Source organism: Pseudonaja textilis, chromosome 1 (assembly GCF_049901715.1).
Source record: "Pseudonaja textilis isolate UNSWEBS1 chromosome 1, rPseTex1.2, whole genome shotgun sequence".
Classification (NCBI taxonomy): Eukaryota; Metazoa; Chordata; class Lepidosauria; order Squamata; family Elapidae; genus Pseudonaja; species Pseudonaja textilis.
Genome location: NC_141990.1, coordinates 70,232,950 through 70,249,600, shown reverse-complemented (window position 1 = coordinate 70,249,600; position 16,651 = coordinate 70,232,950). Strand labels below are relative to the sequence as shown.

The 16,651-nt window shown below is 42.5% G+C and overlaps 1 protein-coding gene across 3 annotated transcripts; it reads left to right on the top strand.

Annotated features, from left to right (window-relative positions):
• Nucleotides 1-661: 661 nt before the first annotated feature.
• NTPCR (nucleoside-triphosphatase, cancer-related) lies at nucleotides 662-15,040 on the top strand. 3 transcript variants are annotated; one of them, XM_087937557.1, is made up of 5 exons: nucleotides 662-814; nucleotides 3,461-3,623; nucleotides 4,308-4,404; nucleotides 11,113-11,350; nucleotides 14,015-15,040. In XM_087937557.1, exons 1-4 carry the CDS (start codon nucleotides 781-783, stop codon nucleotides 11,344-11,346), a joined length of 528 nt encoding a protein of 175 aa, XP_087793683.1. In that variant the 5' UTR covers nucleotides 662-780; the 3' UTR covers nucleotides 11,347-11,350; nucleotides 14,015-15,040. The 3 variants fall into 3 exon arrangements, with proteins under 3 accessions (XP_087793683.1, XP_026560982.1, XP_026560981.1); XM_026705196.2 differs by having other exon boundaries at nucleotides 663-814; nucleotides 11,113-11,322; XM_026705197.2 differs by lacking the exon at nucleotides 11,113-11,350.
• The last annotated feature ends 1,611 nt before the right edge of the window (nucleotides 15,041-16,651 follow it).

Sequence of the window (16,651 nt, the reverse complement as noted above, 5' to 3'; positions counted from 1 at the left end):
AAGGATGGGAGAATCACCCAGCTCAGCCAGCTGGCTGCAGTGGGAGATTGTCCCTCAAAGGGAAACTGTCAAGAGGCTTCACTTCCCATCATAGCCACACATTGTAATTACATGTAGTCCTCAATTTACAACCACATTTGAGCCCAACATTTATGTTCCTAAGTGAAACATTTGTTAAGTGAATTTTGCTCAATTTTACACCTTTTGTTGGCCTTAGTTGTTTAGTGAATCACTGCAGTCAGTAAAACGGTTGTGAAGTGAATCTGTCTTCCCCATTGACTTTGCTTGGCAGAAGGTTGCAAAAGGGTCCTGCAACTGTCCTTAAACACATGCCAGTTGCCAAAGTGTCCGAATTTTGACCACCTGACCCCGGGGAATGTTGAACTGGTCATAAGTGTGTAAAAGATGATAAGTCACCTTTTTTTTCAGCGCAGTTGTAACTTAGAGCGGTCACTAAACGAACTGTTGAGGGCTACACCACTACTCCATGCGGAGCAGCGACCCCGAAGTCAGTCCCAACCGAATTTAGTCCCTTAGGAAGCGTGCAGGGCGCTTTGCACTCCAGATCTCTGGAAAAACTGCTCTCGCGAAAGGGGAAAAGATTGCAAAAGGAAAAGGCAGAAAAGTCTGGCAAAACAACAAAACAATCCAGCGGCACTACGGCTTTTCTTCTCCGCCCCCAAGCGGCTGGAGGAAGAGCGAGAGAGGCTCAAGGCCACTGTCTTCTCCCCCGCTCCACGCTGGGGTCTCTCTGTCTCTTTCTCGGGCTGACTGGCCAACATGGCCACGCACGTTTTTCTCACGGGACCCCCAGGTAACCCCCCCCCCCTCTCTCTCCGCCAAGCGAGAACGCCTGAAATAGCGGGCAAGCACACGGCCCATAGCGGGGACGAGGTAGCGGGAGGAGCTGGGAGAGAACGAGAGGCCTTTCTGGGGCCGCCGGGCTGTGCTTCGGCACGCGGCCAGCGACGACCCGTGCAGGAGCAAGTCGGGGTGTGGGGGGAATCCCGGAGTAGAGCCGCCGAGAGAGACACTTGCAGATTGGCTTTCGCAGCGCCTTATTTCCGGCTATGGGTGGGTGGAGAGAGAGAGAGAGCGGGGTGTTTCTTCCGAGTTAAAATATGCATCGGAGGATCAGTTTGTCCCTTTGCATACAGCGGTTTTTGCTCCCGATACGATTGCGAGCCGCGCTGATCAGACCGAGGCCCTTTTGTAGATCAGACCGCGGTGTTGCGCCCAATTTATGCCCCCCTCCCCCAACGACGGAAACGCCGTGGAACTTATTTTTGGAATGAATGAGATTTACATGGTGGGCTCACAGCGCCATTTCTTCTTAGTTAGTTACAGATCATTTGTCCCTGGAATAGATTCCTGAAAGTCTTCAGTTGTAAACTATAGAACCAGTCGTCTATACTCTCTCTCTATTGATAGGATTATACAGGATGACGGCAGCTTGGCTTGGGGTAGAGTGGAGATTATATTAATAAAAACAAGCTTTTATTGGGTAGTGTTCATAGGAAGTGGAAATTAAGAGGAAATCCCTTCTTAATTCTCTCTGGAGAAGGACTTGACAGAGATAGCAACAGCAAAATTCTCTGGAAGATGTTTTGTTTCTCTTGATGGACTTCAGAAATGGATGCATGGAAATGCCTGGCCAAAATGGCAGTGGATTTCTCTTCAGTATACTGTTTCTCTTCAGTTTATAGTTCTCTGCTTGCAGAGAGGCTCAAATGTGACAGTGGGTCTCCAGTTCCCAGTATTAACTACACACCCTTCATTGATGCAAAAGAGGAATGCTCCCGTAATATAGGATCTGCCATTATCTTGTGTGTTTATTTATTCATGTACAAGTCCCTATTTTGAGTAACTTGTAATCTGAACAGGTATATTTTGACATAGGAATTAAGGTGTTGGACTAGGGCTAAGGAGGCCTGTATTCAAATCCAGCTTCACGAGGAAAATTGGGCTAGCTATTCTTCCCCACCATCCACTTTGCAAGGTTATACACACACACACACACACACACACACACACACACACACACACACAATATATCTCCATGCTTTGAGTTCCTGGGGAAAAGGTAGGATAAATCTCAAAATAGGAAAGGAATAAAGCAGGACATATCTGTGAATAAGCAGAGAAAAGATATGATTAATCCAATTACACATATTTGCTTGGCTCCTATAAATTAGGGGTTTGGCATCTCCAAGGCACATTGTACCTGCAGGGCTTCTAATGTGAACTCTAATGATTCTGCCTATTTTTCCTTGGGAAAATCAGGGCGAGAATGGCATTTGCTGGCAGCAAACACAACTGTTCTCAATACAGTTTTAGAGGAAAAGTGCTTTTCACTAGAGTTGACAAGTGGGGAGAGAGAGTTAACTCCCTTTCACATTCCCACATGGACAAGTTACTATCTGGAGGCTGAGGTTCTTTTTAAGCCTGCTGCCTGGTATTGTCTGGTATACTCTGGCTGTTAAAGAATCAACTCAAGTTTGGTCTTCTGAGTAGAGTAAGGGATTAAGATAGAGGATCTAGAAGGCTCTTATAATTTCCCTGAAAAAGGAACTGTTTGGAGAAGGATTTAGAGGGAACCAAGAACAAAGCCTATAGCGATAGGAAATAAGTACTAGGGTTTCAGTTCTGACCTGCAAGATGTCAGCAAAAAGATACAGAAAACTCCAGTTCTTCGCTACAATCAACCGGTCATCTGGAGTTTTGCAGAGCAGATCTGGTAGTCCTAATTACTACCAGCTACAGAACATTAGTGGAGGCATTCCAGAGAGACTTGAGAGTTATTTTGAGAAGAGAAAGCCAGTTGGATTTTCTACTCTTATGACCGCATGATTTGTATGATATATCTGATCCCCCTTTCTCTGATAAATTACTCACCTCCATGGCCTGAAATAAATCGGAATAACTGAGTGATATTGTCTCTTTCTAATTGGTGACTTTAACTTCCTTTCCCAATTCCTTGTTTTTTTGCCAGAGAAATTGTGGTGACATACGTCCCTGCTGTTTTTCACACACATATACACAGATAGTAAGCCTGGGTGGGGAAGTAAAAACCAAACTAACTCCAGAGAAGGGATGTTTGTAGAGACCCAATTTTTGTAGTGTTTCTGTTTCAAATGGGGAAAAGATTGATTAACTATCCCAATAAGCTTTTTGGACAATAGTTCAAAGATCTTAAGGACTATAATCAACCCTCTTAGAATTAATCAGGTATTCCAGTTTTCCTGTTCACATGACATATTGCCCCCACCCCAACAAATTTAACTCTGTTATGTGAATGGGGTGCACATTTTTTGGCATTAGGAGAGGAAAAGATTTACAGAGTGAATGACCACACTGAATTAGCCAGGTAAAAACAAAGATTCAATAGTCCTAAAATAATATTTGATTTGTTTTATATAAATACTATTGAAAGTGAGGCTTAAGATGCTTTTTGCTGTAGGAATTGGAAAAACAACATTGATTCGGAAAGCTGCTGAAATTTTGAAATCATCTGGTATCCCCATTGATGGATTTTACACAGAGGAAGTGAGAGAACGTGGCCAGAGAACAGGTTTTGATGTTGTCACTCTGAATGGAAGAAGAGGAATTTTATCTAGAGTTGGGTAATGAACTTTTAAAATATATTTTCTGGCACTTTAAAAAAAAAAACACCGAACCCTCAGTGGAACGCTTATGTAACATCATTATAGTTCACAAACATGAAGAGCAGAAATTTCTGAAATGGCAGATAAGATTGTCGAATTATCATGTAGTGACCATTATGCTAATATCTAAATTGGTCTTAACTTATGGATGAAAAATTAGCCCATAATTGAATACTGTGTAACTTGTGATATGTAGGAGAGATATATTTAGCACCACCCCAAAATAATGTGCAGTACTAATGACTGAAGAAATTAGCCATTTTAGAGGACAGTAGGCAGTCTTCATTCTGCTCTATCATCTTAAGGCCATTATCTCTCTGAATACCATTTGCTCCTTCAAACAGCATTTTGTGGCTCTGTTTTTATATTTTATTACTTAGATAGGGATGTTAGCAGCCATCTGGATCATTTAAGAAAGGTGAGGAAACATTAGAAGGAGAAGAGGCATGGCAACCAGATTGGAGGCTCTAATACTAACATAATTAAAACCATACATGTAAATATATCCCACGTTGTTTTATTGTCTATTTTTCCCCTGAAGATCATTACTGTTTGTGAAACATATACGGCTTTTGATTTGCTCATAGTTTTGATTATAGTTGGTCAGATAAATATTTGGCTGTGTGTATTTTCTTTATATAGCTCTGGTCATTCAGCAGCAAGGCATGAATATCGCGTTGGCCAATATGTTGTAGATCTAGCTTCATTTGAACAGTTGGCTCTTCCTTTGTTGAGAAACGTAAGTTACATAGTAGAACTGTATGTTTTCTTGAATAATGTATACGTTTTCATGAAAATGCATAGGCTGTATTTTATGAGGCTTTAAATTTGCACATGAAAAGTGGTGGCTCTCAAAATAGCGTGATCATGCTTATTCTTATTCACACATTTGTGAATGTTTATTCACTGACAGAAGAACTCTGTGATCAGAAATGTAAAGGCTTGTACATGAACATGTTCATTTCTTTGAATCTCTCACAGTAACGCAAGAAACATAACAAGATCAAGTAAGATACATTACAAAAAACATGTGCCAGTATGGCCCTTGGCTAGCCTTTAGCAGCTGATATTTCCAATGCAGGTTTACAAATATTGAGGCAAATAGTACTCCAGTTATATAGTTGACTGTCTTGTCATTGATAAATACTTTAAATGTAGCTCAGACTACTTCCAAATTATTTGAACCTCAAATATGAACACCTCTTGATAATATCTAAGTATTTGAGTCCAGCTTGATAGCAACACTTTGAAAAGCAAAACAGCATTGGTTTTGGTTCATATTTTGGAAACACTTTAAGTTCTACAGAAGTGACCTAAATGGAGAAGTTGAAAAAAGTCCCAGAAAGCAGCAGTTGACAGACTTCTTCTTTCTTGTTGCAAAGAAAAACACAAGGTTATGTTCATGAAGTCACTCAGAATGAGGTAGATTCCAGAAAGCAGCAGTGACAGACGACTTCTTTCTTGTTGCAAAGAAAAACACAAGATTATGTTCATGAAGTCACTCAGAATGTGGTAGATTTGTCTTAAAGTGTCAGCTCTTCAAGGCAGGTCAGTTCAAGAAAGAGACACCACAGGAACTACTGCAACTCTGTTGTTGTAGGGAAAAACAACAGAATTATGAAAGCTTGGTAACATTTCCCTCTGCTTATGCCAGAATCAAAGCCAGATTACTTTGTGCCTTTTTCTAATGCTTCCTCCTTTTTCAGGACTATGTTGTAGTTCACATTCTCTTTTCTTATCTTTTATCAGTTGTTGTAACAGTTCTTGTACTCCTTCATTAACTTTAGCTTTACATATAAAGAGGGATATAGAGAGGGGGTGGGGAACAATTCAGCAAAGCATAAAACCAATTGATTTTCCATTAGCTTTTCCACTGAGCCTAAGGGAGAATCCAGGATGGATGCGTAGTCTCTAGTCTCCTAGCTCTGCAGACCGAGTTGAAAAACTGAGGACACACCCCCTGGTAACGGTCCCCAGTTCTTCACTCGGTCTCAGCGTGTTCAGACCACCCTTTAAGGGCTCTAAATAGTTAGGATTGTAGAAGAATATTCACCCCCTGGATTAAGCTTTTTTTAGCAAAGAGACTTAGATCAGGTTTGACAGCTAGCCGGCTTGCTGGTTTAGCACTTTCATTTTTTCACACCTTTTTTCTGGTTCGCTTTTTTTTGCTTGTTATTTTAATTTCTTGACTTTCCTTGCTGGTGGACTGGTTTTTATTTTGTTTTCTGCCAAAACTTGAGTGGAGGTGACCCTGAGAGCCTGTGTGGCCCGGACTGGGGCAGGAGTCAGCATCTTATTTAGCCCCCAATCCACTTTCCCTTGCCTGGGACGAGCCGCAGCTGCCGCTAAGCACTTCTGTCACTTTTCGGCGGCAGCGGCCATTTATTTAGTTTGGGGACAATCTTGTAGTTCGTCTCCAGGATTGTCCCTTGGGGGGCTTCTGGCCATCGGGATTAAATCCTGACCCCCCATCCAGTCCCCAGAGCACTGTGGCAGCTGCGAGACGCTTGAGTCTGCCTGATAATCGCGGTGCAGCCAGCGCCAGGCTCGCAAGCCTCTGACCTGTCAGGGCTTGCTGCAATTCAAAGAGGCAGCCGTTTTTTCAACATTTTTTTCCTTGACTTGGCTTTTGAATTGCAGAGCTGGGCTGAACTCACCACTTTGGGTCACACTAGCCTCCTGAAGTAGTGGACAGCTACTGTGGCTGTAGCTGACAGCTTAGGCTGAATATTTTTTATTTTATTTTATTTTTACTTCTTTCTCCCTTTCTCTACCCCTGTCAAATGACAGTTATTTTTGGCGGGCTCAAAGATGGCCGTCAAGGGAGCTGATCAAGAATTGTCAGTTCCTCAGCAGGGTAGAGAGAAAGCTGTAAAGGGATCTCCTAAACCCAGGTCTGCTGGTCTGGAGGCAGCAGCTAGGATTAGAGCCAGGGATCTAGCCCCTAAGAGATCCTCTAGGGCTGAGGATAGACAGGCCAGGCGTAGACAAAAAGCCATAGACAAATAGTTTGACAGGGCAGTGAGAGATTCCAGGATGGCTGAATACAGAGCCACCCCTCAAACTTTGCCTCTTCAAGATGACAGGCAGCCAGACCAACTGGCAGATAGGCAGTATATGACTGCCTAGTCTCCTGGGGACTCAAGTACCCACGATTTGCAGGGTAACCTCCAAATCAGGGCTGAGACCTCTCACAATTTTTCTGAGCCGCCTCAGGGGATCTTGATGGCAACACCTGCAGACCAAGTCTCCAGTGGAGCCAGACCTGTGCCTGCAGTCACCTTTACACCTGCAGCAGCTGGCTTAAGACTGAAGGAGACCCAGATGCAAGAAATGCCATCCTTCATGAGAGCCTGGATCTCCCAGACAATAAGACAGGAATTGCAGGCAGAGGTCAAACAGCTGCGCCAGCTGTCTTATTTGGAACCTAGCAGAGGAGTCCTGCAGGGGCAGGGGCAGGCTTCTGATGAACAGCTGGTCCACTTCAGAGAGTGCTCAGCCTCTCCTTCAGAAAGCAGCCAAATTTATGGGTCCAAGAGGGACCTCCTTCCAGAAAGGGATTTTCGGATGAGGGGTCGGAGGTAGCAGGTCCCCGCTCCCTTAAGGGCCTTTTCCAGCCGGCTCTTTTCAAGACTCTGCTGGTTAAGGCCAAGAGCACGGCTCATCTCAAAAAGGGCACAGTCACTCAGGACCTTTCCACTGAGGGAGAGGATCAGGAGGATTTCCTGTTCACTGAGAAAGCATCTGTGGTAGACACTGTACCTGTGCCCCAGATGTTTCTGAACCTGATCAAAAAGCAGTGGGAGTCCCCTGGGATGTACACTCGCCCCAGTGGGTCTAAGTCTACCTTATTTAATGTGGACAAAGACCTTTTGGACATTATGGAAGTGCCAAAGGTAGATGGCCCAGTGGTAGCCCTAGCTTCCTCATCTGTCATCCCACCTGATGTGGAGGATGTTTTAAAGACAGAGGACCGGAAGGAGGAGATGGCGCTCCAGAGAGCTCATCAAGCCGACTCCTGGGCCATCAGAGCATCGACGACTGCATCTTTTTTTACTCGGGCCTTTTTGTGGTGGCTGAGGCAGCTACAGGACAGAATCCTACCTGAAGATCTCAGGGTGCATCAGGACCTGAATAAGATGATAGCTGCGGCTCAATTGACGGCTGACCTCACGTCAGCCAAATTTTCTTCCAGAGCCATGGCCTCTTCCATAACAGTACACAGGCTTCTCTGGCTAAGATGGACATCAGAACCAAATGGAAGCTGGCGTCGGCTTCCTTTAAGGGAGAGAGGCTTTGGGGGGAAGCCCTGGATCCCTTTTTGACAGAAACCAAGGACAAGCAAAAGATCCTGCCCCCCAGGGAAGGCACTTTGATTACAGGTCTCATCCCTACTACAGGAATCCCTCCTTTAAACAGGGGGAAGCTGGGGCAGGCTTTCCCCGTTAAAGTAGGCCCTTTTTCCAGAGATCCTCCTCTCAGGCCGATAGACAGGCCTTTGCCTCCAGAAGGCGTCAGAGGTAAGAGGGCAGAAGGTCCTTTAGGGGTTCCAACAGACCCTTCAGGTGCAACAAGTGACGCCCGAGCCTCATCCCCCATAGGGGGCCATCTGGATCTGTTCTGGCAGAGGTGGGAACAGACCACAACGGACATTTGGATCCTGTCAACCTTACGGTCGGCTCTCTCTCTAGAGTTTCTCTCCTCCCCCCCCCCAAGAGCCTTTGTGTACTGCCCCATCTCCAGGGACTCCTCAAAGAGGGATCTCATGGAATCAGCGATCCACCATCTGCTGGACATTCAGGCCATCCAGCCGGTTCCAATGGACCAGGAGAGACAGGGTTTCTATTCAATGTTGTTTGTGATTCCAAAGGCCTTGGGAGCAGGGGAGGGGGGGGGGCGGGGCTGGCGAGCAATCCTCAACCTGAAAGGGCTCAACAGACATCTAATCTACTGAAGGTTCAAGATGCACTCCCTCCACTCCATTCTAGAGGGACTGCGGGAGGGAGATTTTTTGGCCTCGGTAGACTTGACGGAAGCCTACCTCCATGTGCCCATATACCCCAACCACTGTCAGTTCCTGAGTTTTTGCTATGGTGGCCGCCATTTTCAATACAGGGCAATCCCATTCAGTCTGTCATCAGCCCCTCAGACTTTTACCAAGCTTGGCAGCAGTAGAGGCATACCTCTGAGCCTTACCCATAAGGATCCAATGCAATTTGGATGACAGGGCTGCCCGCTTAGCGCTCAAGGATCTAAGGCAAGAGGTGGTGGGGAGACATGTGCTTCTCCTCACGGACAATGTGGCTACCAAGGCCCACATAAACCAGCAGGGGGGCACACGCTCCAGATCTCTAATGCAGGAAGCAACTCAATTGTGCAGGTGGGCGGAGAGAAACCTGTTGTCCCTAGGAGCAGAACATATCTTGGGAGTATCCAACGTGCAGGCAGACTGGTTGAGCAGGGCCACAGTCGACCAGTCAGAATGGCGACTGCATCCCAGTCTATTCCAGGAGATGATGGAACGTTTTGGCCGCCTGATTCTTGGATCTCTTTGCATCACCAGAGAACACGCACCTCCCAAGGATCTTTGCTCAATTCCCTGCCCAAGGAGCAGAAGGAGTCAATGCTCTCCAGCACAGGTGGCCCCAGGGACTATTGTATGCCTTCCCCCCCACTTCCCCTGATTCCGGGGGCAATCAGGAAAGTACTGATAGAAAGGGCAGAAGTGCTGTTGGTAGCCCCTTACTGGCCCAGGCGTTCTTGGTTCGCCGACCTGGTGGGCCTGTCAGTTGCCAGACCCTGGAGAATTCCCTTGCACAAGATCTCCAGCCAGGATCCGATCAAGCACCCAGATCCAGCCTGGGTTCAGTTGACTGACTGGTGCTTGAGCGGGGGATCCTGAAACAGGAGAAGTTTTCCACAAAGGTTGTTCAGACCACCCAGGCAGCCAGAAGACCTTCCACGACCAGGATATATAATGCAATGTGGAAGATTTTCTGCAGTTGGTGTGCTTGTCACCAATTGGAACCCATTGGGGTTTCTGTTGCAAAGCGACCACTGCAGCCTGGGCAACGCAGGCATCGATTCTGGACATTTGTAGAGCTACGACCTGGTCATCGGTAATCCCATTCATAAGACATTACAAAATTGACTCCTTTGCCTCAGCGGAGGCGTCCTTTGGAAGATGAGTCCTGCAGGGTGGGCATATAGAGGTGGGGACCTCCGACCAATCCAGATCCCACCCGTAGGACAGCCATCAGCCAGTTTTGGTATGTCCCATCCTGGATTCTCCCTTTGGCTCAGTGGAGCAGGGGGGTTGGTCCTACCTGAATGCTTCTTCTCGGGGAGCCGAAGGGAGAATCCAGTCCCACCCTGTATTCTGTCTGGTTGGAATAGGGAGGAAATGTCCCTTTTTTTCTCAGTATCAATGAACTATCTGTTTGAAGACAAGGAGCAGCTGAATTGGCTTCAATGTTCAGAACTGGGGACCGTTACCAGGGGGTGTGTCCTCAGCCTTTCAACTCGGTCTGAAGAGCTAGGAGACTAGAGACTACCCATCCATCCTGGATTCTCCCTTCGGCTCCCTGAGAAGAAGTGTTCAGGTAGGGCCAATGCCCCTTTTGCCTAAAATGTTTGGGGAGGGGGAGATGATAAGTGTCTTCCAGTACTTGAGGGGCTGTCATAGAGAAGAGTGGGACAACATATTCTCCAAAGCACCAGGGGGAAGGACAAGAAGTAATGGGTGGTAGCTTGTTCAAGAGAGATCCAACCTAGAAATAAGGAGAAATTTTCTGACAGAACAATCAATGGAATAGCCTGCCAGTGCTCCATCATTGGAAATTTTCAAAAATAGACTGAACAACCATTTGACTGAGATGGTATAAGATCTCCTTGAGCAGGAGGGTTGAACTAGAAGATCTTTGCGGTCCCTTCCAATCCTATGATTCTCTGTGTTGTTTTTTTAAAATAATAGACACTTACAGAAATAGGAACCTGTGATCTCCAGATGTTGAAGAACAGCCCCTCCAAAAATTCCTTAGCAATGTGCCTAATAAGTAGAACTGCAGGGAATGTGGTTATGTGACACACAGGCCACTCTTACCTGACCTTAGTCACAGAGCCAAGGGTAAATTCTGAATATGGAACTTGGTCATTACACTGCCCTTTTATTGGGCCGATGGCCTTTCAAAACATATGACTGTAGTGTAAAATGTTTTTGTGAGAAACTGTTATTTTGAATTATTTTTTTTCTCTTAGCGGTCAGAATAGATAACCTGATGTTTTGTCCTGCCGCTCTCATTGAAAACTTTCTTTTGCCCTGCTGCCTTTGAGCTGGATCAGGAGGCATCAGATAATGTATCCCTCATATCAATTGTGATTTAGGTCATGTAAAAATATTTTGCATTTTCCCCTAAGTGTTTTTATACCATCCGTATTTTTCTCATAGACTGACTTTGACAGCAGTTCAGTGAAAAAGGTATGCATTATTGATGAGGTTGGTAAAATGGAGCTCTTCAGCCAGACATTTATTCGAGCTGTCCAACAAATTTTGAATGGATCCGGGACTGTGATACTTGGAACAATCCCAGTGCCTAAAGGGAAGCCTTTGAGACTTGTGGAGGAGATCAGAAATAGAAAAGAGGTGAAAGTCTTCAGTGTAAGTCACAGACAGATCCACTGAGAAGGTCTGTTTTTATTGGCATGCAATGGTCTGACAACTTATTTAACATTTATTTGGAACAGTTCCCTTTGAAAAAACAGGTGCTCGCTTCTACTGGAAAAAAAGTTTATTCTGTGGTGGATTTCTTTTAAGTCTCATGCTTGGGCTTCAGCTGCAACCATCCTCAGATATGAAGTTTAAAGTTCTCCTCCCCTTTACCTAGATTAGAACATATAAAGCGGTCAAAATATTTATATTAAATGGCTGCAAAGAGATTCATTCATTGAGCTTATATACCATTCCATTTTCAAAAGTCTAAACACAACTTTCTCTGAGATGCTTCTAAATGTGGTACTGTAAAATGTGACTTCAGAAATTTCTCAGATAAACAGCAATAGTCAAGGGACTTTCCTAATATTATGACAAGCTCGGGAGAGGGAAACCAAATACGTTATAGAGAATATGGAGACATTTTAGCAAAAAAAAATAAAAAATTGTAAGCATTCCATTATCACTAACACTCTTGCCAGTAGTTGTGCTACAGCCTAATGTTAATAATGGGTTTCATTTATGAATATATCATTGTGTTATATTTGTTATTTGCAATATTAATACTATTAACTCTAACGATTATCACAGTAGTGGTATTCTACCGGTTCGGCCCGATTCAGCTGAACCAGTAGTAAAAAATGCTACTGTTTGGCTGAACTGGTAGTAAAAAAAAAGCTACTGGTTCAGCCTGAACCGATATTTCTTTTTTTTCCCCCTCCTGATGATCAGCTGTTCCGACGATCAGCTGTGCCGGGATGCCCCTCTCTGTCTTACTGCTTCGCCCAGGAGGCAAAAAGGGGCGCATGGGGGGTGGGTGCAAAAAAAAAAAAGCCATGCCCACTCGGTCACATGGACACGCCCACCTAGGCACTCCCACCTAGCCACACCCACAGAACCGTAAAAATATTTGCATCCCACCTCTGAGTTACCATATGGTTAGATTCGAAATATCTGGGAAATACAAAACACAACTTCAGCGGCCATTCCAGTGACTAACAAATCAAGTTGTCTTGCCCCACATTTATCTGAATGGAATCTGAGGTAAAGGTAGTGAATTTAATATTTAGTAACATTGCTTATTCTTGTGAACTTTTAAGTAAGTTCCGCAGGTAATGAAATTATTGACAAAGCTTGCCTATGACTCCATGTGTGCCCTGGAGAATCTCTTTGCCGCCTGCACCACTGGAGTGCTGGTTATTGAAACCACCTCTATTGGAGGAAAAGATAAAAGTGTCATGAATAGGCCTGCCTGTGCTTTGAAAATGGTTCAAAAGACATGGCTTGGGCTGAACAGGATCACAGGGCCTCCCTGCTGTTCTTTAATTACACTTTTTATTCCCCAGGCTCAAGTCTTCAGTTGAGTATTTAACTTTATTTTCATAGTGATACCTCTGTTCAGGATCATGCAGAAGGGTGCCGGGACCTTGCTTTTCAAGGTGCTTACTACAAATCCTTTTTTGAAATAGCCCTAGTAAAGAATATACTTTTTTAACCTCTTTTTTTTTTTTTCAAAAATTTCCCAAGGAAATGGGGGTGGGAGAAATGCTATTGGGAGCCAGCACCAGGCCTTAGGAGTTGAAGTTTTTAGGTTCTGATGGCATGTTTTAAGTTTTAAGGGGCGTGCATAAGTGCACTATGGTGCCTACCATCCCTGTCCTATTGTCCCCATTTATTCGTACCTATTTCCTGTATTCTTACTCATATTTATACTTATATCTATTACCTTGTAAGCGATTGACAAATCAAATAAATAAATAAATGTTCTATTTTATAACTTGTGAGTTGTGAGCCATTTTCACTCTTGGTCAACTTAAGTCAGTCTCATGTTTCTTTGTTTCTAGCTCCTAAAACAAAATGTCACATTCTTTTAAATGAAATCTCATCAAACCAGAGGTACCAGACATAAAATCAATGCAGGAAAATGACCAAGATGTTCTTGATTCATTTAGGCCAATTTATTTTGATACAAGCTTCAAGGACTATAGATTTATAGTCCCGTTTCTTTTTCCCCCACCTCATTCCTTCTTTTTTTCAGATACCCCACAAAAACGACGCCCTGAGTGAGTCCACAGGCTGATTCCGTTGCCCATCCTGATGTTTCCTCCCCCATTTGTCTAATTTAACTCCTAATTTAACTCCAGCATTCTTGGAATACTGGAACGTATTACTTTCAGTGTAAATATCTGGGCTACAAATCGTTTCACACTTTGGAAATATTTTTTGGGGGGCACAGATTCTTTTCAGAGCCCTGCCTTTATACTAAAACATCCAGTACATAAATCTTGTATACTTTCGTTGTTTTAGTGATATGCAATCTATTTCTCTGAATGTCTATATAGTTTTACATCTGCAGTACTGTGCACAACCTACTTAATCTGCATGGGTTCTTTATCAGTTGAAAGCAAATAATTTTAGGAAAAAAAGTCAGAATCCAAAGGACTGTTCCTTCCTAATATGGTAATAAAGGAATTCTTTGTACATTATAATTAAAAACAATAACTATCTGAGAATTGGACAATTCTTCATTTGTTCTTGTTCTAATTAGGGACTACTTTAATGCAGTGCATTTTGGCTACTTCAAATAAATGAAAACTGATATTAATCCATATTTTAAGTATATTCTTTTTTTTAATTTTAGATTACGAGAGAGAATCGAGATGACATTTTGCAAGAAGTTGTGACAGCTGTGCAGAACTGCCTAAAATGAGATGTTTGTCTTTGCATCCCATCTTCTGCTGATTATAGTTTGACATTATTTTCATTAATATCTACAACTTAATTAACTTGGAATAGGCTGGTGTCGGTGTTTCTTGTTTCACATGTGTTTTCAGAAGTTGATTTCTGAATCAGAATTAATAGGAAAATAAATGCACAATACACAAACACAGCTACACATTCACCACCACAATGATTAGCTTCATCACAATACTGAGAATCCGGTCTTTAAATTGATACCTTTTTAAACTGATGTTAATACTGAAAATGTTTGAACAATATGCTGTGGTTCAGTCTGATCAGATATTTTTTTCACTTATAGCACTACATTCTAGAAGGTGGACTTTCCCATGATGTAAAAACTTGCCAAAGTCCTAACATCTATTCTTCCATTCTCTTTCCCTCACCCAGGGTCTTATGCAGTATATACCCATTATGCAATGAACATTTTTTCAGGATTACTATAAGTTAAAGAAAGGGGTAGGCATGGAAAACTAGAAAAAGGGAGATTTCTCAAATGCCAATGAATTTTCTTTAATTTACAAAACTGAGCTCTTTTAGAAATTTGTCAAGGGCATAGCTAAAGCATTTTGATTACTAGTTATTAGCTTTTATATAGTTTAAAAAACACTTTTCACCGGTGTTTAGGGATCTCAGGAATCAAACATCTTAGATTAGAGAGTTGCCTCTGAAAATAAAGTTAAAGATGACTAGAAGACTGGAAACAAGACGCTTACATGTATCTATCTAGTGTTATTTTGGGGTTATTTTTTTTTAAAAAAATGATTTTATAATGTTGGTGAAATCAGATTTTCCAAAATCCCTTTATCCCTTCATTTGTTTGTTCATTCATTCAGCTCTTAACTTCTAAACATTTATCAAATATTTCCTAGCTATTTATTTCTTCATGGAACGTATTTCTCTTGTGAATAAATTTTTATTTCTCTAATTCAGCTTGACATTTGATGCACCAAGTTAAATTGTTGTTGTGCTCAGTAACATGTAACATTTTTTTAATTTCGTTTGCACCTTTTTTTTGTTAATAAAGAAGTTATAAATTACTGTGACACAACATGCATCCCGCAAGACCTCTGAATGGTGTTCAGGCAAATTGTTTACCATTTAATCAGTTTAGCATATCATGAAAGCTAAATTCCCAGCCAGGTGCACATGTTTTCATACGCTGCAATGTTTTTTTTGGCGCCAGCAAAAAAATGTAAAGATACTCAGCCGTTTTTCTTTTGGAATGTGAAATGTAACATATGTTCAATTAAAGCATTCTTTAGTCAAAGGAATGTAGAATCGCACATTGTTTTCAAAGCTATTTATTTAGATAGCAGATGTAGTTAGTCTACGATAACAAAAATCCATTAGGTGAATTTTTTTTCTTCCATGAGGCTACAGCTGAGATCCCTAAATCTTTTTGAACTCTGAATATTTGGAAATGTGTGAACTTCTGTTCACACCACTACAAATATCTACGGTGGGGAGCTGCATAGTTACAAAAGGCTAGTAGCTTGGCAAAGAAACGTATACTATACTAAAGTATTAATCTATTTTATGCCACCAAGCCCAACCTTTCATTTCACTGACAGATGTCTGGAGAAGCTTTTATAAAGATGGATAGAAAAGTTAAATCCCCAGGCTTGCTCTATCATCTCCATCTCTCTCTGTCTTTCCCTCTCTCCCTTTTTATATATGTGCATGCATATGCACACACATCATCCGTCCATCGATCCATCCATCCATTCTATAAGCAACATAGAGAACATATGTGAAATGGTTGCTCCCTTTTCAGTCTCAAACGTATCAGGTAGGAACATCTCAACTGTCCTATAATTAAAAAAAAAAATACTCTAGATCCCATATGGAGAGAAGGAAGAGATAGAGCTGACTTTCTGGCCAACCAAGTAAATGTAAAAGATTTTCTTCAGGAAAATGCCTAGATGTACTACCGGTAGTAGAAACTATCTTTCTGCAATTATTATGGAGCTTTTGCCTGTCAAGAGTAGAGTTTCTAAGTTCCTATATCTTAAAAGAAGTGTCAGAAAGTCTTGAGTTTATTCCCCTTCATCCTCTTATATAAGGTGGAGAGTGTTCATACTCACTGCAAGTGACCACTTGTCATAAAAATATCTTATAGGGCAATGACTTGTTTCTGTTGAGCCTCCTTCCTTGCTACTGGTTCGGTAAGCTATTTTCTGCAGTGCAGCTGTTTCATGTAGCATTTGGAGGCCATTTAAAGATGATACCATCATCCCAAAAAAACATGCCTCTCAGACATAAGAAATAGAGAAACAATAATTAAAATGCCCACACTGCCATATGATGAGATCTAATAAACAGAATTAGCTTAATAGCTTATTAATCTGAATTTGAGAAGGATCAAAAACTTCGTTATGCAAGAAATACAGCCGTGGAGCGGGTATCTTGTATGACTGGTCTCCAGCCCCTGTGATCTATCTGCAAGGTTTGTAATTACTAATATTATACGTATTAATTATAATGGAATATTTTATATTTGGCTTCTTATATAATTCAAGAATCATCAAGAAAGAAC

Bases quoted from the DNA above. Each gene is read 5' to 3' on its own strand.
- NTPCR (XM_026705196.2), top strand. From the start codon at position 781: ATGGCCACGCACGTTTTTCTCACGGGACCCCCAG. The intron at 815-3,460 runs GTAACCCCCCCC...TTTTTGCTGTAG, and splicing joins TTTTCTCACGGGACCCCCAG to GAATTGGAAAAACAACATTG. The intron at 3,624-4,307 runs GTAATGAACTTT...TTCTTTATATAG, and splicing joins GGAATTTTATCTAGAGTTGG to CTCTGGTCATTCAGCAGCAA.